The 15,715-nt window shown below is 74.2% G+C and overlaps 2 protein-coding genes and 1 long non-coding RNA gene across 3 annotated transcripts in view; all 3 read right to left on the minus strand.

The window, feature by feature from the left end:
- The window catches only part of LOC140644806 (uncharacterized), a 297,384-nt gene that overhangs the window by 139,689 nt on the left and 141,980 nt on the right, over positions 1-15,715 (minus strand). The window lies entirely within an intron of this gene.
- On the minus strand, positions 38-12,545 carry BAG6 (BAG cochaperone 6). The gene is given in 30 exon segments (XM_072847813.1): positions 38-104; positions 187-368; positions 772-918; positions 1,012-1,135; positions 1,191-1,280; positions 1,375-1,433; positions 1,706-1,858; positions 1,960-2,084; positions 2,564-2,666; positions 2,982-3,035; positions 3,965-4,134; positions 4,911-5,109; positions 5,112-5,238; positions 5,677-5,802; positions 5,804-6,047; positions 6,763-6,835; positions 7,497-7,606; positions 8,186-8,276; positions 8,454-8,509; positions 8,611-8,839; positions 9,357-9,443; positions 9,445-9,549; positions 10,309-10,438; positions 10,525-10,703; positions 11,192-11,266; positions 11,384-11,437; positions 11,537-11,718; positions 12,006-12,123; positions 12,214-12,294; positions 12,388-12,545. Coding segments are annotated over 29 exon segments (3,534 nt in total). The 5' UTR covers positions 12,289-12,294; positions 12,388-12,545.
- LOC140644910 (uncharacterized) lies at positions 12,900-13,648 on the minus strand. The gene is made up of 2 exons (XR_012039869.1): positions 13,573-13,648; positions 12,900-13,429 (listed from the first exon to the last, which is right to left on the minus strand). It is a non-coding gene; the product is annotated as an uncharacterized lncRNA (long non-coding RNA).

Below are 15,715 nucleotides of genomic sequence, written 5' to 3' on the forward strand. Positions count from 1 at the left end.
AGGGGGTGACATTCCCCCCCCCGTCCCAGACCCCCGGCTATGGGGCAGAGCTGTGGGGCGAGGCCCGCCCCTCTGACGGGGCGCGCCCCTCCCCCCTGCCCCCCCTTTGTTAAAGAAACGTTAAAAACGGAAAAAAAAAAAACCACCAAACAAAACCAAACCTCGTTTGCAAAAAAACAAAACCACCCCGAAAAAAGCAAATAAAAGGTGAAAAAAGCAGCGACACGTGTGGGGGCGGAGCCCGGCGGGGGCGGAGCCTTTATTGGGGGCCGCGGGGGGCCCTCGTTGAAGGCGCGGTGGGCGTTGGGGAAGCGGCGGGGGGAGAAGTCGGGGTCCTCGCGCAGCCGCCGCTGGAGGTCGGCGTGGAGCTGGGGGCGCGGCGGGGCGGGGCGTGGGGGGGGACAGGCCCCTCCGGAGCCCCGCCCACGGGGAGCCACACCCAAGGGAGCCCCACCCACCGGAACCCACACCCCCCTCCCCCCCTCAGCCCTCCCCTCCCCAGCTCCTCCCTGGGGTGAGACGGTCCCCTCGGCCCCGCCCAGAGAGCCCCACCCACATAAGCCCCACCCTCTGGGACCCCGAGCCCCCCCATGGGGTGGGAGCCTCCCCCACGCCCCATGGGGATGGGATACGCCCAGCCCTGCCCCTCCCCACCCCTCTGTGGGGTGGGGCGCCCCACAGGCCCCTCCCCCACGTCCCCGGGAACTCCACCCCCCCTCCCCCCTGCACTCCCCCCCCAGGCAGCACCCATGGGTGCCCCCGCCCCGGTACCTGCTGGCGGTACCCCTCCTGCAGCGGCCCCTCGCTCAGCTCCCGGCTGAGGCTCTCGGGGGGCCCGAGGGGGCGGGCGCCGGCGGCGCGGGCGGCGCGACCCACGGCCTCGGCCAGCAGCAGCGGGGGGCCCTCGGCCTGCATGGTCTGAGCGGGCGTCAGTGGGGCCGGGCGCCGGGGTGGGGGGGCGGGGAAGGGGGGGGCGGCGCGCGCCGTGGGGCGGCCGTGGGGCGGACCCACCTTGCGGCGCTTGGCGGGCATGCCGGTCAGGTAGGCGTCGCTGAGGGGCGGCTGCTGCTTCACCTTGCGCTGGCTCTGGATGTCCTCGCGGATGATGGGGACCCACTCCTGGGGGGCGGCCGGGGGTCAGGGGGGCCCCGCCGCGCCCCACACCTCCCCCCCAGCCCAGCCCCACTCACCGGGGGCACGGCGGCCGCCCAGGGCTCGCTCTCGGGGGGCAGGGCCTCCTCCGCCGTGGTGGCGGGGGCCGGGGAGCCGGCGCCATCCCGCTGCGGGGCGCGGGGGGGGGCAGGTCAGGGGGCGGGGCCAGGGCAGGCCACGCCCCCTCCCGCACACAGGCTCCACCCCCAGCACCACCCCTACCTGCCCTTCCTCGGGGGTGGCTCCGCCTCCTGCACATCCATTGGCTCCTCGGGCAGCGGCTGCGGGGGGGGCGGGGGGTGGTGGGTGTGGTCAGTGAGAGGCGGGGCCTGAGGGGGTGGGGTTACGGGGCGTGGCTAACTTGAGGGGTGGGGTTATTTGCAGGGGTGGGGCATTACCCATGGGGAGGGGTACTTACCTGGCTGGGGGCGGGGCTTGTGGCAGTGGGCGGGGTTTCTTGGCTGGGGGTGGGGCTACCTCAGGAGAGAGGGGCTGTGGCTGGGGGGCGGGGTTGCCGGGCGGGGGCGGGGTTGCCTGGCGGGGGCGGGGTTACCTGGCGGGGGGCGGGCTCCCCGAGGCGGCGCACGTAGGGCAGGACCTGCTCGGGGGTGACGGGCATCTGCTCCAGCACCGCCTGCAGCCGCATCCCCACCACGGCCGTCAGCCAGCTCACCAGCGAGGGGGAGACGTCGGCCGAGAGCCGCCGCTGCGGGCACACGGGGCGTGGGGGCGGGGCGCGGGCACCGGGGGGGGCCCTCGCGGGGTCCGGGGAAGGGGGGGGTGGGGACCCCCCGCGCCCCCACTCACGATGCGGTCGCTGATGAGGGCCCCCAGCGCCGCCCGCTCCCCCCGCAGGCAGTGCAGGTTCAGGGCCAGGCACTCGAACAGCCCCCGGTTGCAGAGCTCCAGCAGCCGCGGCCCGAAGCTCCCGTCTGGGGCGGGAGGAGGAGGGGGGTCAGCCCCATAGCTGCCCCACGGCAGCGCCCGTGACCCACGGACACCCCACAGGGGGCTCGGGGCCCCACAACCACCCCCTAGGGCCCCACAGACACCCCCAGCAGCACCGCACCCACCCCACGGTGGCCCCCCCGGACCCCCAGAGCCCCCCCAGCTCCCACCTCCTCCACAGCCACTGCGGAGCCCCGCGACCCCCATCAACCCCCACAGCCCCCCGAAGCCATAGGGAGCCCCACAACCCTCCCCCGGGTCTCAGAGGGAGCCCCCCAGAGGGTCCGTGTGAGCCCCAGCCACCGCTCCAGCCCCACGGCTGCCCCACAACCTCCAATTCAGCCTCACAGCCCCGCCCCGGGAGCCCCACGATCACCCCATGGCCTCACAGGGAGCCTCCCCAAACGCCCCGACCGAGAGTCTCTATGAGCCCAGCCCCACGGCCGCCCCACGGCCGCCCCACCGGTGCAGCGCAGGACGTGCAGCGCGATGCGGTTGAACTGCTCCTGCAGGAACTCCACGTTGGTGCGGGTGATGTCGACCCCCTCGGCCCCGCGCACCCCGGCCTGGGGGGCAAAGTGGGGGGGGGGGTGCCCGTTAGGGTGCAGTGACCCACAGCCGCCCCACAGCCTCCCCACGGGGCCCCAGGAGGCACCACAGTCCCATAAGGCCCCCCCCAGCCCCAGAGAAACCCCACAGCTGCCCCCGTGGCTGCCCCAAACCCACATCTACCCCATAGACCCCCCCTCAACTGCCCCATAACCCCCCCAGCCCCATAACCCACCCCAGTAACACCCCCAGCCCCTAACTGCCTCCCCCCCATAAAGTCCCCCAACGCCCTATAGCCCCCCAGCGCCCTATAGCCCCCCGGCCCCACTCACGAAGCTCTCGCGGATGAACTCCTCCAGCCCCGTGATCAGGGTGTGCGTCGCCGCCTGCGGGAGCCACCGTCAGCCCCCCAGCCCCCACATCCCCCACATCCCCCCAGCACTGCAAAGCTTCCCCAGGGCCCCCCAACCCTTCCTGCCTCTTGGAACGGGGTGGGGGGCTCTGGACACACAAAGGGGTCCCAAGGAGGATTTGGGGTTCCGTGGAGAATTAAGGGGTCCCGGGAGGGTTGGGGGGGCCAGGGAGGGGTGGGGGTGGTCCTGGGGGGTCTATGGGGTCCCCACTCAGCCCCATCTTATTTTGGGGGGGAGCTCAGGGGTACTCCAGTGCTGCTGGAAACAGCTACGGGGTCCTGGGGGTGGTTATGGGGTCCAGGGAGGGCTGGGGGTCCCGAGGGGGTTTGGGGGCCCTGGAGGGGTTTGGGGGCCCTGGAGGGTTATGGGGTCCAGGGAGGGCTAGGGGGTCCCGAGAGGACTGGGGGGCCCTGGAGGGTTACAGGGTCCAGGGAGGGCCCCGAGGGGATTGGGGGGCCCTGGAGGGTTACGGGGTCCAGGGAGGGCTGGGGGGTCCCGAGGGGTTTGGGGGGCCCTGGAGGGTTATGGGGTCCAGGGAGGGCTAGGGGGTCCCGAGGGGGTTTGGGGGCCCTGGAGGGGATTGGGGGGGCCCTGGAGGGTTACGGGGTCCAGGGAGGGCCCCGAGGGGATTGGGGGGGCCCTGGAGGGTTACGGGGTCCAGGGAGGGCTGGGGGTCCCGAGGGGACTGGGCGGGCCCTGGAGGGTTACGGGGTCCAGGGAGGGCTGGGGGGTCCCGAGGGGACTGGGGGGCTCCCCGGGGCATTACGGGGTCCCTAGGAGGTTACGGGGTGCCGAGGGGGGGTGGGGGGTCCCAGGGAGGGTTTGGGGGGCACTCGGGGGGGGGTCCCGACTCCAGCACGGCCGAGAAGAGCAACGGGACCCGGGGGGCCGGGGGTCCTCACCCGCACGTTGGCGTCGGTGGGCTCGCGGCCCCCCAGGTAGCGCTGGCGGAAGCAGCGGCGCAGCAGGGGCTGGAGGCGCTGGAGGGGCTGGCAGCGCCCGTGCAGCAGCAGCACCACGTCCACCATGGAGAGGTGCTGGCAGATCAGCGCCAGCAGCGCCCCGAAAAACCCTGGGGGGAGGGAAAAGGGGTGAACGGGAAACGGGGGGAAATGGGGGGAAGGGAGATGAGCAAAACTTGGGGGGACAATGGGGCGAACGGGGAACGAGGGTGAAGAGAAAGTGGGGGTGAGCAGGGGACGGGGGAACCGAAAATTGGGGGGAACCAGAGACTGGGGTGAGCAGAAAGTTGGGGTGAACGGGAAATCCAGGGGGCAGGGAATGGGGTGCACAGAAAGTTGGGGGGCAGGGAATGGGGGTGAAAAGAAATTGGGGGAGGAGGAAACGGGGGAGTGGGAAATGGGGGAAATGGGGGAGCAGAGGACTCGGGGACGGGACGGGGGCAGCAGCAAGGGGGAGCTTCCCCCTCCCCACCCAAACCAGCGACCCCCGCGGGGACTGGGGGGCTGGGGTCCCAGCAGGAGGGGGCACCTGGGGACCCCTGAGATGGCGGCGGGGTCACCCCCCAGCCCCTTCGCGAACCCCCAAAAGACCCCGAAGGCACGAAACAAAGCGGGGCCCCTCCCCCCGGGGTCCCCTCCCCTCGGGGCCCTGCCCCTCCCCCCCCGGTTGTCCCCTCCCCCCGGGGTCCCCTCTCCTCGGGAGTGGCCCCTCCCCCCCCGAGGTCCCCCTCCCCTCGGGGCCCTGCCCCTCCCCCCCCGGTTGTCCCCTCCCCCTCGCCCGGCCCCCTCCCCTCCCCGGGGTGTCCCCCTCCCCTCGGGGTGTCCCCTCCCCTCCCCGGAGTGTCCCCCCCCCGGGGGTGGCCCCTCCCCCCGGGTCCCCCCTCACCGTCGGGGCCCTGCCCCCCCTCGAGCAGGCCGGGGGAGCCGCTGAGGCGCTGCAGGAAGGCCGCGATGCTCTCGGGGGGCCCGGGGGGAGGGGCGCCCAGCGAGCCCAGCATGGAGGAGAGCACCCCCTGCACCACGCTGGTGAAGAACTGGGGGGGCAGCGCCTCGGGGGGCCCCCCGGCCGAGCCCCCCGCCGCGGGGGAGGGGAGGGGGAGCCCTCGGCAGGGGGCGGGGCGGGGGCGGGGAGGGGGCGGGGCGGCGGCGGCGGGGGCGGGGCGGAGTCCGGGGCCGGCGGGGCGTCGGCCGGGGGAGGGGCTGCCCTGGGTGGCCTGGGGGGAGGGGGGTCAGGTGGAGGGCAGGGGAGGGGCTCCCAGCATGTCAGGGAGAGCCCCGCCCTCTGGCATGCCCGCCCCTTGGCGGGATCCCCAAAGCTCCGCCCCCTCCCTAGTATGCCCTGCCCACTCCCCAGGAACGACAAAGCCCCGCCCCCTCCCCAGCATGCCCCACCCCTTCCCGGGAACAACAAAGCTCCACCCCATCACGCCCCGCCCCTGTTCCCAGATTGCACCTGCAGCTCCTCCCCTTCCCCACCATGCCCCACCCCTTCCCATCATGCCTCAGGTTCCACCCCACCGGGCCCCACCCACGTTCCCAGGATGCCCGTGGCTCCGCCCCTCCCCGGCATGCCCCACCCCTTCCCACGATCCCACCAGGCTCCACCCCCACCGTGCCCCACCCCATTCCCAGGATGCCCCGGCTCCGCCCACCCCTGCATGCCCCGCCCCGCAGGCCCCACCCCACCACGCCCCGCCCCCGCAGCAGGCACCTGCAGGAAGTCGGCCACGCCCTGCAGGAAGGCGGGGACTCCGGGCATCGCCACGGCGACGGCGGGGGCCGGCCCCGCCCCAGCAGCCCCCCAGCAGCTGGGCCAGGGGGCTCCTCGGCCCCGCCCACCGGGGGAGGGGCGGAGGAGGAGGGGCGGGGGGGCGGGGCCGAGGCCGAGGGCACCGGACCCCTGGGGCCCCCCCCGGCGCGGGGGAGGGGCGGCCGGCGGGGGGCGGGGGAGGGGGACCCCGCCCCGAGGAGGAGGAGGAGGAGGGGGGAGGGGCGGGCGAGGCCGAAGAGGAGCTGCCCTGGGCTGGGGGGGGTCAGGGCTGCGACCCCCCCGCCCCCGTAACGCACCCCAGTGCCCCCAGCAGCTCCCAGTGTGTCCCCGTGCAGCCCCCAGTGCCCCCACACCGCCCCAACAGCCCCCAGTATATCCCAGTGCCCCCAGTATCCCCATAACACCCCGTGCCCCCAACGGCCCCCGTGCCCCCATAACACCCCCATGCCCCCCAACAGCCGCCAGTGCCCCCCGTATCCCCCAGTGCCCCCCATAACACCCCCCACACCCCCACACCCCCGGTACCCCTCCATGAGCCCCCTAACTCCCCCAGTGCCCCCCTATCCCCCAGTGCCCCCATAACGCCCCCCCACCCCCCAGTACCCCCTCCATGAGCCCCCTAACTCCCCCAGTGCCCCCCAGTATCCCCCAGTGCCCCCATAACGCCCCCACACCCCCCACACCCCCAGGTACCCCTCCATGAGCCCCTAACTCCCCCAGTGCCCCCAGTATCCCCCAGTGCCCCCATAACGCCCCCCACACCCCCACACCCCCGGTACCCCTCCATGAGCCCCTAACTCCCCCAGTGCCCCCCAGTATCCCCCAGTGCCCCCATAACGCCCCCACACCCCCACACCCCCGGTACCCCTCCATGAGCCCCTAACTCCCCCAGTGCCCCCCAGCATCCCCCCAGTGCCCCCCAGTATCCCCCGCGCCCCCATAACGCCCCCCGCGCCCCCGCCCTCACCCAGCACCAGCGGCTGCATCAGGAGCTGCCCCACGAGGCCGCTGATCACCTGCGCCAGCGACGCCCCGGGGGCCTGGGGGGCGGGGGGGGTCACGGGGGGACCCCAGCCCCGGGACCCCTCCCCCGCTGCCGGGGTCACCCAGGGACCCCCCCTCCCCCAGGGGTGGCAGAGAAACCCCCCGCACCCTGGGGACCCACCCACTCCTATGGGGCACACGGGACCCCCCCACACCCTGGGGACCCCCCAGTGCTGTGGGTCACACGGGACCCCCCATAGCCCGGGGACCCCCTCCACTGTGGGTCACACAGGACCCCCCATAGCCCAGAGACCCCCCACTGCTGTGGGTCACACAAGGACCCCCCATAGACCAGGGACCCCCCCGCTGTGGGTCACACAGGGACCCCCACACCCTGGGACCCCCCGCTGTGGGTCACACAGCACCCCCCACACCCTGGGACCCCTCACTGCTGTGGGTCACACAGGGACTCCCTATAGTCCGGGGACCCCCACGGCTGTGGGTCACACGGGACCCCCACACCCTCGGACTCCCCCCCGTGGGTCACACAGGGACCACCCCATAGCCCAGAGACCCCCCACTGCTGTGGGTCACACAGGGACCCCCACACCCTGGGACTCCCCCCGTGGGTCACACAGGGACCGCCCCATAGCCCAGAGACCCCCCACTGCTGTGGGTCACACGGGACCCCCGCCCCCCCAATCCCCCCTCACTCACAGGCGTGGCGGCAGCCTGGGGGGCTCCGGGATGTGTGGGGCGTGGGGGAGGTGCCGTGGGGCGGGCGATCACCACCCGGGCAGGGGCCTGGAACCCCCCGACGGCCTGGCCTGGGGGGGGATGGGGGGCTGAGGGGGGCAGCTATGAGCCCCCCAAACCCCTCACCCCCTCCTGCTGTGGGGCAGCCCCACACTCTGCCGTGGGGCAGCTTTGCCATCCCACCGTGGGGCAGGCTGTTGTTGTGGGGCAGTGCTGGGCCATGGGGAGATCCCCAGCCTGCCGTGGGGCAGTGCTGTGCTGTTGGGCAGCCCCCCGCCATGGGGCAGTGCCGTGGGGCAGTGCTATGGTGTGGGGCAACTCCCTGCCATAGGGCAGCGCTGTGATGTGGGGCAGCCCCCTGCCACAGAGCAGGACCACGGGGCAGCGCTGTGCTGTGGGGCAACTCCCTGCCGTGGGACAGCACCATGGGGCAGCCCCCCACCATGGCGCAACACCATGGGGCAGCACTGTAACGTGGGGCAGCTGCCGTGGGGCAGGTCCATGGGGCAGCGCTGTGCTGTGGGGCAGCTCCCTGCCATGGGGCAACACCATGGGGCAGCGCTGTGCCGTGGGGCAGCTCCCTGCCAGGGGGCAACACCATGGGGCAGCTCCCCGCTGTGGGGCAGGTCCACGCCGTGGGGCAGCCCTACCTGTGGCGGCGGAGGCGGCGGCGGCCACGGCCTGCTGGGTGATCTGGTGGGCGACGGCCTGCAGGAACTCGGGGGCAGCGGGGGAGCTGCAGGGGGCCCCGCCTGGGGAGGGGGGGGGGAAGGAAGGGGTCAGGCCCCACCCCACAGCCCCCAACCGCCCCGCGGCCCCCAAAACCCCTGAGCAACCCCAGAGCCCCCCGCCCCCAGCTCAACCAAGGTGCCCCCAAACCCCCAGCCCCACACCACCCCCAGAGCCCCCATAACTCACCCATGCCCAGGCCGTGCCCGGGGGCTGGCTGCGCCCCGCCGCCTGCGAGCCCGAGTCTGGGGGGACACGCAAAGAGGGGGAGGGGGCGTCAGAGGGGGTCCACGGCGGGGGGTGGGGGAGGGGGGTGGGGGGGGGGGGGGATGGGGGCCCCGCTCACCCTGGATGTTCATGTGCATCATGACGAGGGGCTCCACCGTCTGGTGCGAGATGCGGATGACGCGGGGGGGCCCCGGCTGCGCCCCGGGGGGCCCCGGGGAGGGGGCCCCGGGGAGGGGGCCCCTCGGGGGTCCCCGGGGTGGAGGAGGGGGGCCCGGGGGCCTCGGCCGGGCCGGGGGGCGGGGCCCGCGCCCGTTCCCCGTCATCGTCACCGTGGTGCCCACGTTGATCTGGGGGGTGGGGGTCAGGGGGGCCCCACGCTCCTGCCCTGCCCCACACCTGCGCCCCCCACCCTGCCCCACGGCAGCCTTGGCTTTGGGGACCCCCACCCCACAGCACCCCCGTATCGGGGGCCCCCCAGCACCCATCGTATCGGGGTCCCCCTACCCCATAGCACCCCCATAGATGTGGGGCCCTCCCCGCCCCACAGCACTCCTCATATCGGGTTCCCCCCCCGCCCCGCAGCCCCCATACATGTGGGGCTCCTCCTGCCCCACAGCACCCCTCATATCGGGGTCCCCCACCCCACAGCCCCCCACAGATGCAGGCCTCCCCCTGCCCCACAGGGCCCCTTGTATGGGGTTACCCCCCGCCCCACCCCATAGATGTGGCCTCCCCCCAGCACCCCTCACATCGGGTCCCCCCGCCCCACAGCCCCCCATAAATGTGCCTGCCCCCCCAGCACCCCTCACACCGGGGTCCCCCCCCGCCCCACAGCCGCCCCATAGATGTGGGCCCCCCCCCCACCTGGATGGGGATGGCCGCCTGCTGCAGCAGCATGGGGGGGCCGTAGTGGGGGAGGGGCCGGGCCAGGTGCAGGGGCGGGGGGGCCCCCCAGGTTGCAGCGCAGCTCCGACAGCGCCACCAGCGCGTTCCCCAGCAGCCGCTGCCCCTCCCCCACCAGGTTCACCAGCCGCTGCGCCTCCTCCCGCCCCTCCGTCGGTGGGGGAGGGGGGCACGGGGGTCAGGGGGCACCCCCGAACTCCGGGGAGACCCCCCATCGCATTTGGTATCACCCAGAGCCCCCCAGTGTCCCCAGAGCCCCCAACTGACTTCCCCCTCCAGCCCCACATGGTACCGCCCAGCCCCCCCCAAACGCACTGACACCCCAGGGACTTTACCCCCCCATGTATCTACATGGTACAGCCCGCCCCATTCCCCGCCCCCCGGGCTGCTGCAGCCAATCGGCGCGCAGGCTGATGACATCACCAAAAAGGGGCGGGACTAAGGGGGACCCCACCATTCTGCGAGCCATGAGGGGGGGTGCGCTATACCATAACCCCCATGGGGGGCGGACGGGCCATACCATCCCCGCCGTGGGGGAGAACAAGAGACGGGCTGAGCCATTACCCCCAGGGGGGCGCATGGGCTGCACCACTACCACACGAGAGCGGGGGGCACACGGCCTGTGCCATGACCCCAAGGAGAGGAGCGTGGACTGTACCACAGCCCCAAAGGGGGGGAAGGGGGGGCCCACAGGCTGTGCCACGACCCCGAGAGGAGCAGCGTGGGCTGTACCACGATCCCAAACGCGGGGGGGGGGGGCAGGGCACAGCCTGTACCGTTGCTCCCAGGGGGACAGAGGGAACGTTTGGGAGGGGGGAGGCTGACGCGGGCCGCCCCACCTCCCCGCGGAGGGGTGGCACAGGGACCGCACCACCCCGGGGAGGGCCCCCGCCCCCGCCCGGCCCCCACTCACGTTGTTGTTGTAGTCGGCGGAGGCGGCGCTGCCCAGGATCTCCTGGTAGCGCTGGCGAAAGGGCTCCAGCCGCCCCTCCAGCCGCCGCAGCTCCCCCAGCACCTCCACCAGCTCGGCCGGCGAGGGGTGGCTGCGGGGGGGCAGAGGGTGGGAACGGGCCCCCCCCCCCGGCCGCCGTGCCCCCCCTTCCCCCCCCCACCGTGGCCCCTCGCTTACTTGACGGCGCCCTCCGGGGCCGGGGGGGGCTCGGGGCCGGGCTGGGGGGGCTCCTCGCTGCCCGTCGCTGCCGGCTCCGAGGCCTCCATCCGCTCCTCGGGGAGCGGGGCGGCGAGGGGCTCCTCGGGGGGGGCAGGGGGGGCCCTCAGCCTGGGCGGGCGGCGGGCCCCACCGCTGCCCTGCGGGGAGGGAGGGAGGGGGTTGGGGGGATCTGGGGATCGGGGGCCGCCGGGGAGGGTTGGGGGTGCTGCCCACAACTGGGAGTGGGTTGGGGGGATCTGGGGGCTGCCCACACCCGGAGCATATTGGGAAGATGGGGGGGGGGGGGCTGCCCACACCTGGGAGGAATTTGGGGGTGATCAGGGGGCTGCCCACACCCGGGAAGGGGTTTGGGGGGATTGGGGGGGCTGCCCACATCAGGGGGTTGGGGGTGATCGGGGAGGGGATGTCCACACGCAGGGGTGTTTTGGGGGGGTCGGGGGGCTGCCCACATCCGGAGGGGTTAGGGGGCATCGGGGGGCTGCCCACCCCTGGGGACCTGCTGCCAGCCAGACAAGGGGTTGGGGGGGTTGGGGGGCTGCTCCAGCCCGGCCGGGGGTTGGGGGGGACTCGGGGGGGCTGCTCCCACCCAGCGGGGTTCCGGGGGGTCTGGGGGGGCCCCGCTCACCTCCAGGCGGTTCAGGATGCCCTGGATGTCCCGCAGCATGTGCTGGGCCACCAGCAGCCGCATGCGGGGCTCGCTCTGCAACAGCAGCGAGGGGCCGGCGTTGGGGGGGTGGGGGGGGGGCACAACGGAGCCCCCCCGGGCCCCCCAACACCCCCCCCATGGGGGGACGCAGCCCCCTGCCCGCGCACCCACCTGGACGGGGCCCTGGTCCATGTTGATGTGGACGTCGACGGAGGAGCCGTCGATCTGCGGGGCGGCAAAACCACCCGGTTCCGCTCAAAACTGACGCAAAGGGGACGGTTCCCCCCCCAAAACCGCCCCCCCGCTCGACCCCCCGCTGCTCACCGGCAGGTTGAAGGTCCCCACCATGACGTAGCTGTTGGCGTTGCGGTCGTGGCCGGGTCCCCGGGGCCCCCCCCCGTTGTGGGGGGTGGAGGAGGAGCCCAGCCCCGAGGGACCCCCCGAGGAGGGGGACTGGGCCTGGGGGGGGGCCCGTTCCACCAGGTGAATCACTTTGCCCCCCACATCTGCCCAAACAAGGGGGAGAAAAAAACACGGGGTGTCACCGACCTGGCCTCCCCCCCAAGGGCTCCCCCAAACCCCCACCCCCCAGCCCTGAACTGCCCCACGGGGGTCCCCAAACCAACCCCCAAACACCGCCCCCCAGGCCTGAACCACCCCAAGCCCCCTGACCCCGAAATGCCAGGCTGGAGGCCCCAAACCCACCCCTGAGCCCCCCACGCCCTCCCAGCCCTGCCCCCTCCCCCGCGGGACCCCAGCCCCACAATGACCCCCAAACCCCGCCCCCCCTCACTATATTCCTTCAGCTTCTTGTCGTCCTGCAGCACCCGCCCCTGGTAAATCAGCCGCTGCTTCTCGGCCGCGATGCTGACGGCGCCAGCGATTCGCTCCTTGAACTCCCGCACCGAGATCTGGGGGGGGAACACGGACACCGGGGGGTTGGGGGGGTCACCCCCTGCCCGTTCCCCCCACCCGCACCCCGCCTCGGCCCCGGGCCTCACCTCCGGCTCCACCTGGAAGCTGCGGGTCTGCGAGTCCAGCGTCTTCACCAGCACCTCCAGCCGCTCCTCCGCCATGGCGGCCTGAGGGGACGGGGACGGGGGGGGCCGTTAACCCCGCTGTGCCCCCCCCACCGGGACGGCCCGAGCTCCCCTTCCCCCGCCGCCTCCCCACACCTCAGCGGGGACGGTTCCGCCTCGCTGCGATGTCTCTGCGGGCGGGGGGCGGCGGGGCCCGGCGGAGCTGAGCGGGGCCGAGGCGCTGCCGGGCGGCTCCGTTCCTCCGCCTGCCTCCGGCCGACGCCGCTGCGCATGCGCCGCGCAGGACCCCGCCGGCAAGGGCTGCCCCGCTGCGCGCCTGCCACCGCGCCGACCGCGCCGCGACCCCGCTCCCGCTCCCGGACACCCTCCCCCGCGGCTCCCGCACCCCTCACGGACCCTCTCGGAGCGGCCCCGCCGCCCTCGGGCCCGCTCCCGCCGCGGAGCCGCCGCACCCGGGTCAGGCGCTCGCCGCCGGCGCCCCGGCGGGGGGCCTCGGCGCGTCGCGCATGCGCGCAGCCTTCACGCCGCCATTTTAGGGGCGGCAGCTCGCTCCGGCCGCCATTTCCTTTGAGGGCGCCGCCATCTTTGTTGCGGGCAGGACCCTCCCACCCCCCACACACCCCCCCCGCGTCACCGGCACCGGCCGCTGGGAGCCAAAATCCCCTTTATTGACCGAAAAAACACGCGGGGGCGTGGCCTCGGGGCCCGCGCGAAGGGGCGGGGCCACGGGACGGAGGAAGTGATGCAGTGGGCGGGACCTGCGCCCCCCCCCTCGCCCCCCCCCCGGCAGGGCCTCAGCCCGGCCACGTTCACACCTGTGGGCGGAGCTGGCTGCGGTGGGCGGAGCCTAGAACACGAGGGGGCGGCACCAACCGCACTGGGCGGGGCCATGTTACATGTGGGCGGGGCGTCACAGTGGGCGGAGCCTCAGTCGGTGTGCGTTTCCAAGTGGGGCGGAGCCACAGTCCTTACGACGTCACAGTGGGCGGGTCTGAGTCCTGGCGGCCCCGCAGTGGGCGGAGCCAATCCTTGTGAGCTCACAGTGGGCGGAGCAACCGTTCAGTGGGCGGAGCCCTGTGTCTTCACAGTGGGCGGAGCTTTTCAGGGGTGGCCCTGGCATCAGTGGGCGGAGCCTTGACACCTCGCAGTGGGTGGGGCCACTGCCTTTGGGACCTCCCTGTGGGCGGGGCCTCGTTGTGGGCGGGGCCTCCCCCTCCCCAGACCCCACAGAGGGGGGTCCGGCCCTGGGGGGCGGCAGAGGTTTGGGGGTCCGTCACCCCCGGGGGGCTCAGCCGGTGCTGGGGGGTCCCCATCACCCACCGTCCCCCGGCCTCGTTGGGGAGTCCCAGAGACCCGCGGGGCGTCCCGGTGCTCCGTGGGGGGTCCCGGAGACGCGGGGGGTGGGTCCCCTAGTCCGCGGGGGGCGGCCGCTGTCACCGTCTCCCTTCCTTGTGCCCGGGGGCCGCCAGCGCTCGGCGGGGGTCCCGCCACTCCGTGGGGGGTCATACCACTCCGAGGGGGTCCTGCCGCTCCGTGGGGAGGTCCCACCGCTCCGAGGGGGGCCCCGCCGCTCCAGGGGGTCCCGCAGCTCCGCAGGGGCTCCCGTCCGTCGGGGGTCCGCGTGGCTGCTCCTCCCGGTGGGGGGGCTCCCCCCGGGGCGGGGGGGCGGCGGCGGGGGGCGGGGGGCCGGGGCGCAGGCTGGCGGGCAGCACCAGGGCCTGCAGGAGGGCGTAGAGGGGGGCCAGGGGCAGGAGGTGCCGCAGCAGCAGCCGCAGCAGCAGGCGCAGGGCAGCGGCCGCCAGCAGGAAGGCGACCACCCCCTGCAGCCAGGCCCCCCTGCGCCCCCAGCCCCAGCGCCCCCAGGGCCCCCGCACCCCCAGAGCCCCCAGCGCCGCCCGCGCCGCCCCAGGCACCCCACGGCGCAGAGGTCGAAGAGGTGTCGCGCCAGCGCCAGGCAGATCTCCAGGGGTCCGGAGCCCCCCCCAGCTCGGGGGGGGGACCCCGACCCCAGGGTGGGGCCCGCACCCAGCGCCACATCGGGGGGGGGGGGCTGCAAGAGAGGGGGTGCAGTGAGGGGGACGACCGGGGACGGACGGGGTGATACTGACCCTCCCCATCCCCAGGGCACCCGGATGGGGCAGGGGGCACAGGGCCCCCCCCAGAATCACGTATGGGGCAGGGAGTGACAGTGACACCCCCGCCCCCCGGGAGCTGTGGATGGGGCCGGGGGGCACAGGGACGCCCCCCAAACATCACATATGGGGCTGGGGGGCACAGGGACCCCCCCCAAACATCACATATGGGGCAGGGCACAGGGCCCCCAAACATCACATATGGGGCTGGGGGCACAGGGACCCCCAAACATCATATATGGGGCAGGGGCTCACACCGCCCCCCCAGGGACCCACAGAGGGGCCAAAGGGTGACACTGACCCCCCCAGCCCCACATACCGGGCACACCGAGGCCTCCTCCTCCCCGTAGAGACCCCAGCGGCCCCCCAAACCTCCCTGACACCCCTCCCACCACGGATCTCACCTCGGGGGGGGCCCTGGGTGACCCGAACGCGGCCGCGGGTGCCGGGTGCGGCCTCCGGGGGGGCCCCAACGCCTGGGCCTCTCCTGAGGGGAGCCCCGGCCGCCTGGGTCCGCCGGGGAGGGGGAGGGGCCGGGGCCTTCCCGGGAGGAGGGGCCGCTTACAGGGGGGGGAGGGGAGAGCCCGCACACCGGGATGCCTCCCGGGGGGGGAGGGGCCCACCCCAACCCCCACCCCCGATTTGAGGAGACACCCACCCCCACCCCCCCTCCCGCAGCCCCTCACCCAAGATGGCGGCCGCGGCGCTGCCCCCCCCCAAAATGGCGGCGAGTTGAGGCGGGAAAGGCGCGTCACGTGACGGCGGAGCGACGCCCTCCCCGCCAGCAGCGAGCGCCCCCTGCCGGCCCAAGAAAGCGCAGAGGCCCCATCCAGACCCAAAATTGCCTTTATTGCACCCAAACGCGCCCCCGCCCCGCCCCCCTCCGGCGGCGCCGGCGTCGGTCCCGAGGCCTCGTCTGGAGCTGGAAGAGAGAAACGGCGTCGGGGGGGCGGGGTTCAGGGTCCCCCACGGACGCTACGGGGGGGGCGGTCTTGGGGGTCCGGGAGACAGGGGAGGGGGGCTCAGGGGACTGCGGGGGTCCCCAGGGCCAGGACAGGGGGTCTGGGGGTCCGCGGGGCTCTGGGAGGATTGGGGGTCCCCAGGACCAGGGCACGGGGGTCTTGGGGTATTTGGGGTCCGGAAAGGTGAGTCTCGGGGGTCCCCGGGGGTGGTCGCGGCGGCTCAGGGCGCTGCGAGGGGTCCTCACTGCGGGTCAGACGCTCTTCGAGCCGGTTCCTCATCGCCGCCGCGACCCAGGGGACGGGTCACGCGTGGGGGGACACGGGGGTCCCGGGGAGACGCGGGGCCTTACCCAGGGAAATGCCGGTCCC

This window comes from Ciconia boyciana, chromosome 29 (genome assembly GCF_034638445.1).
Source record: "Ciconia boyciana chromosome 29, ASM3463844v1, whole genome shotgun sequence".
In the NCBI taxonomy this organism is placed as follows: domain Eukaryota; kingdom Metazoa; phylum Chordata; class Aves; order Ciconiiformes; family Ciconiidae; genus Ciconia; species Ciconia boyciana.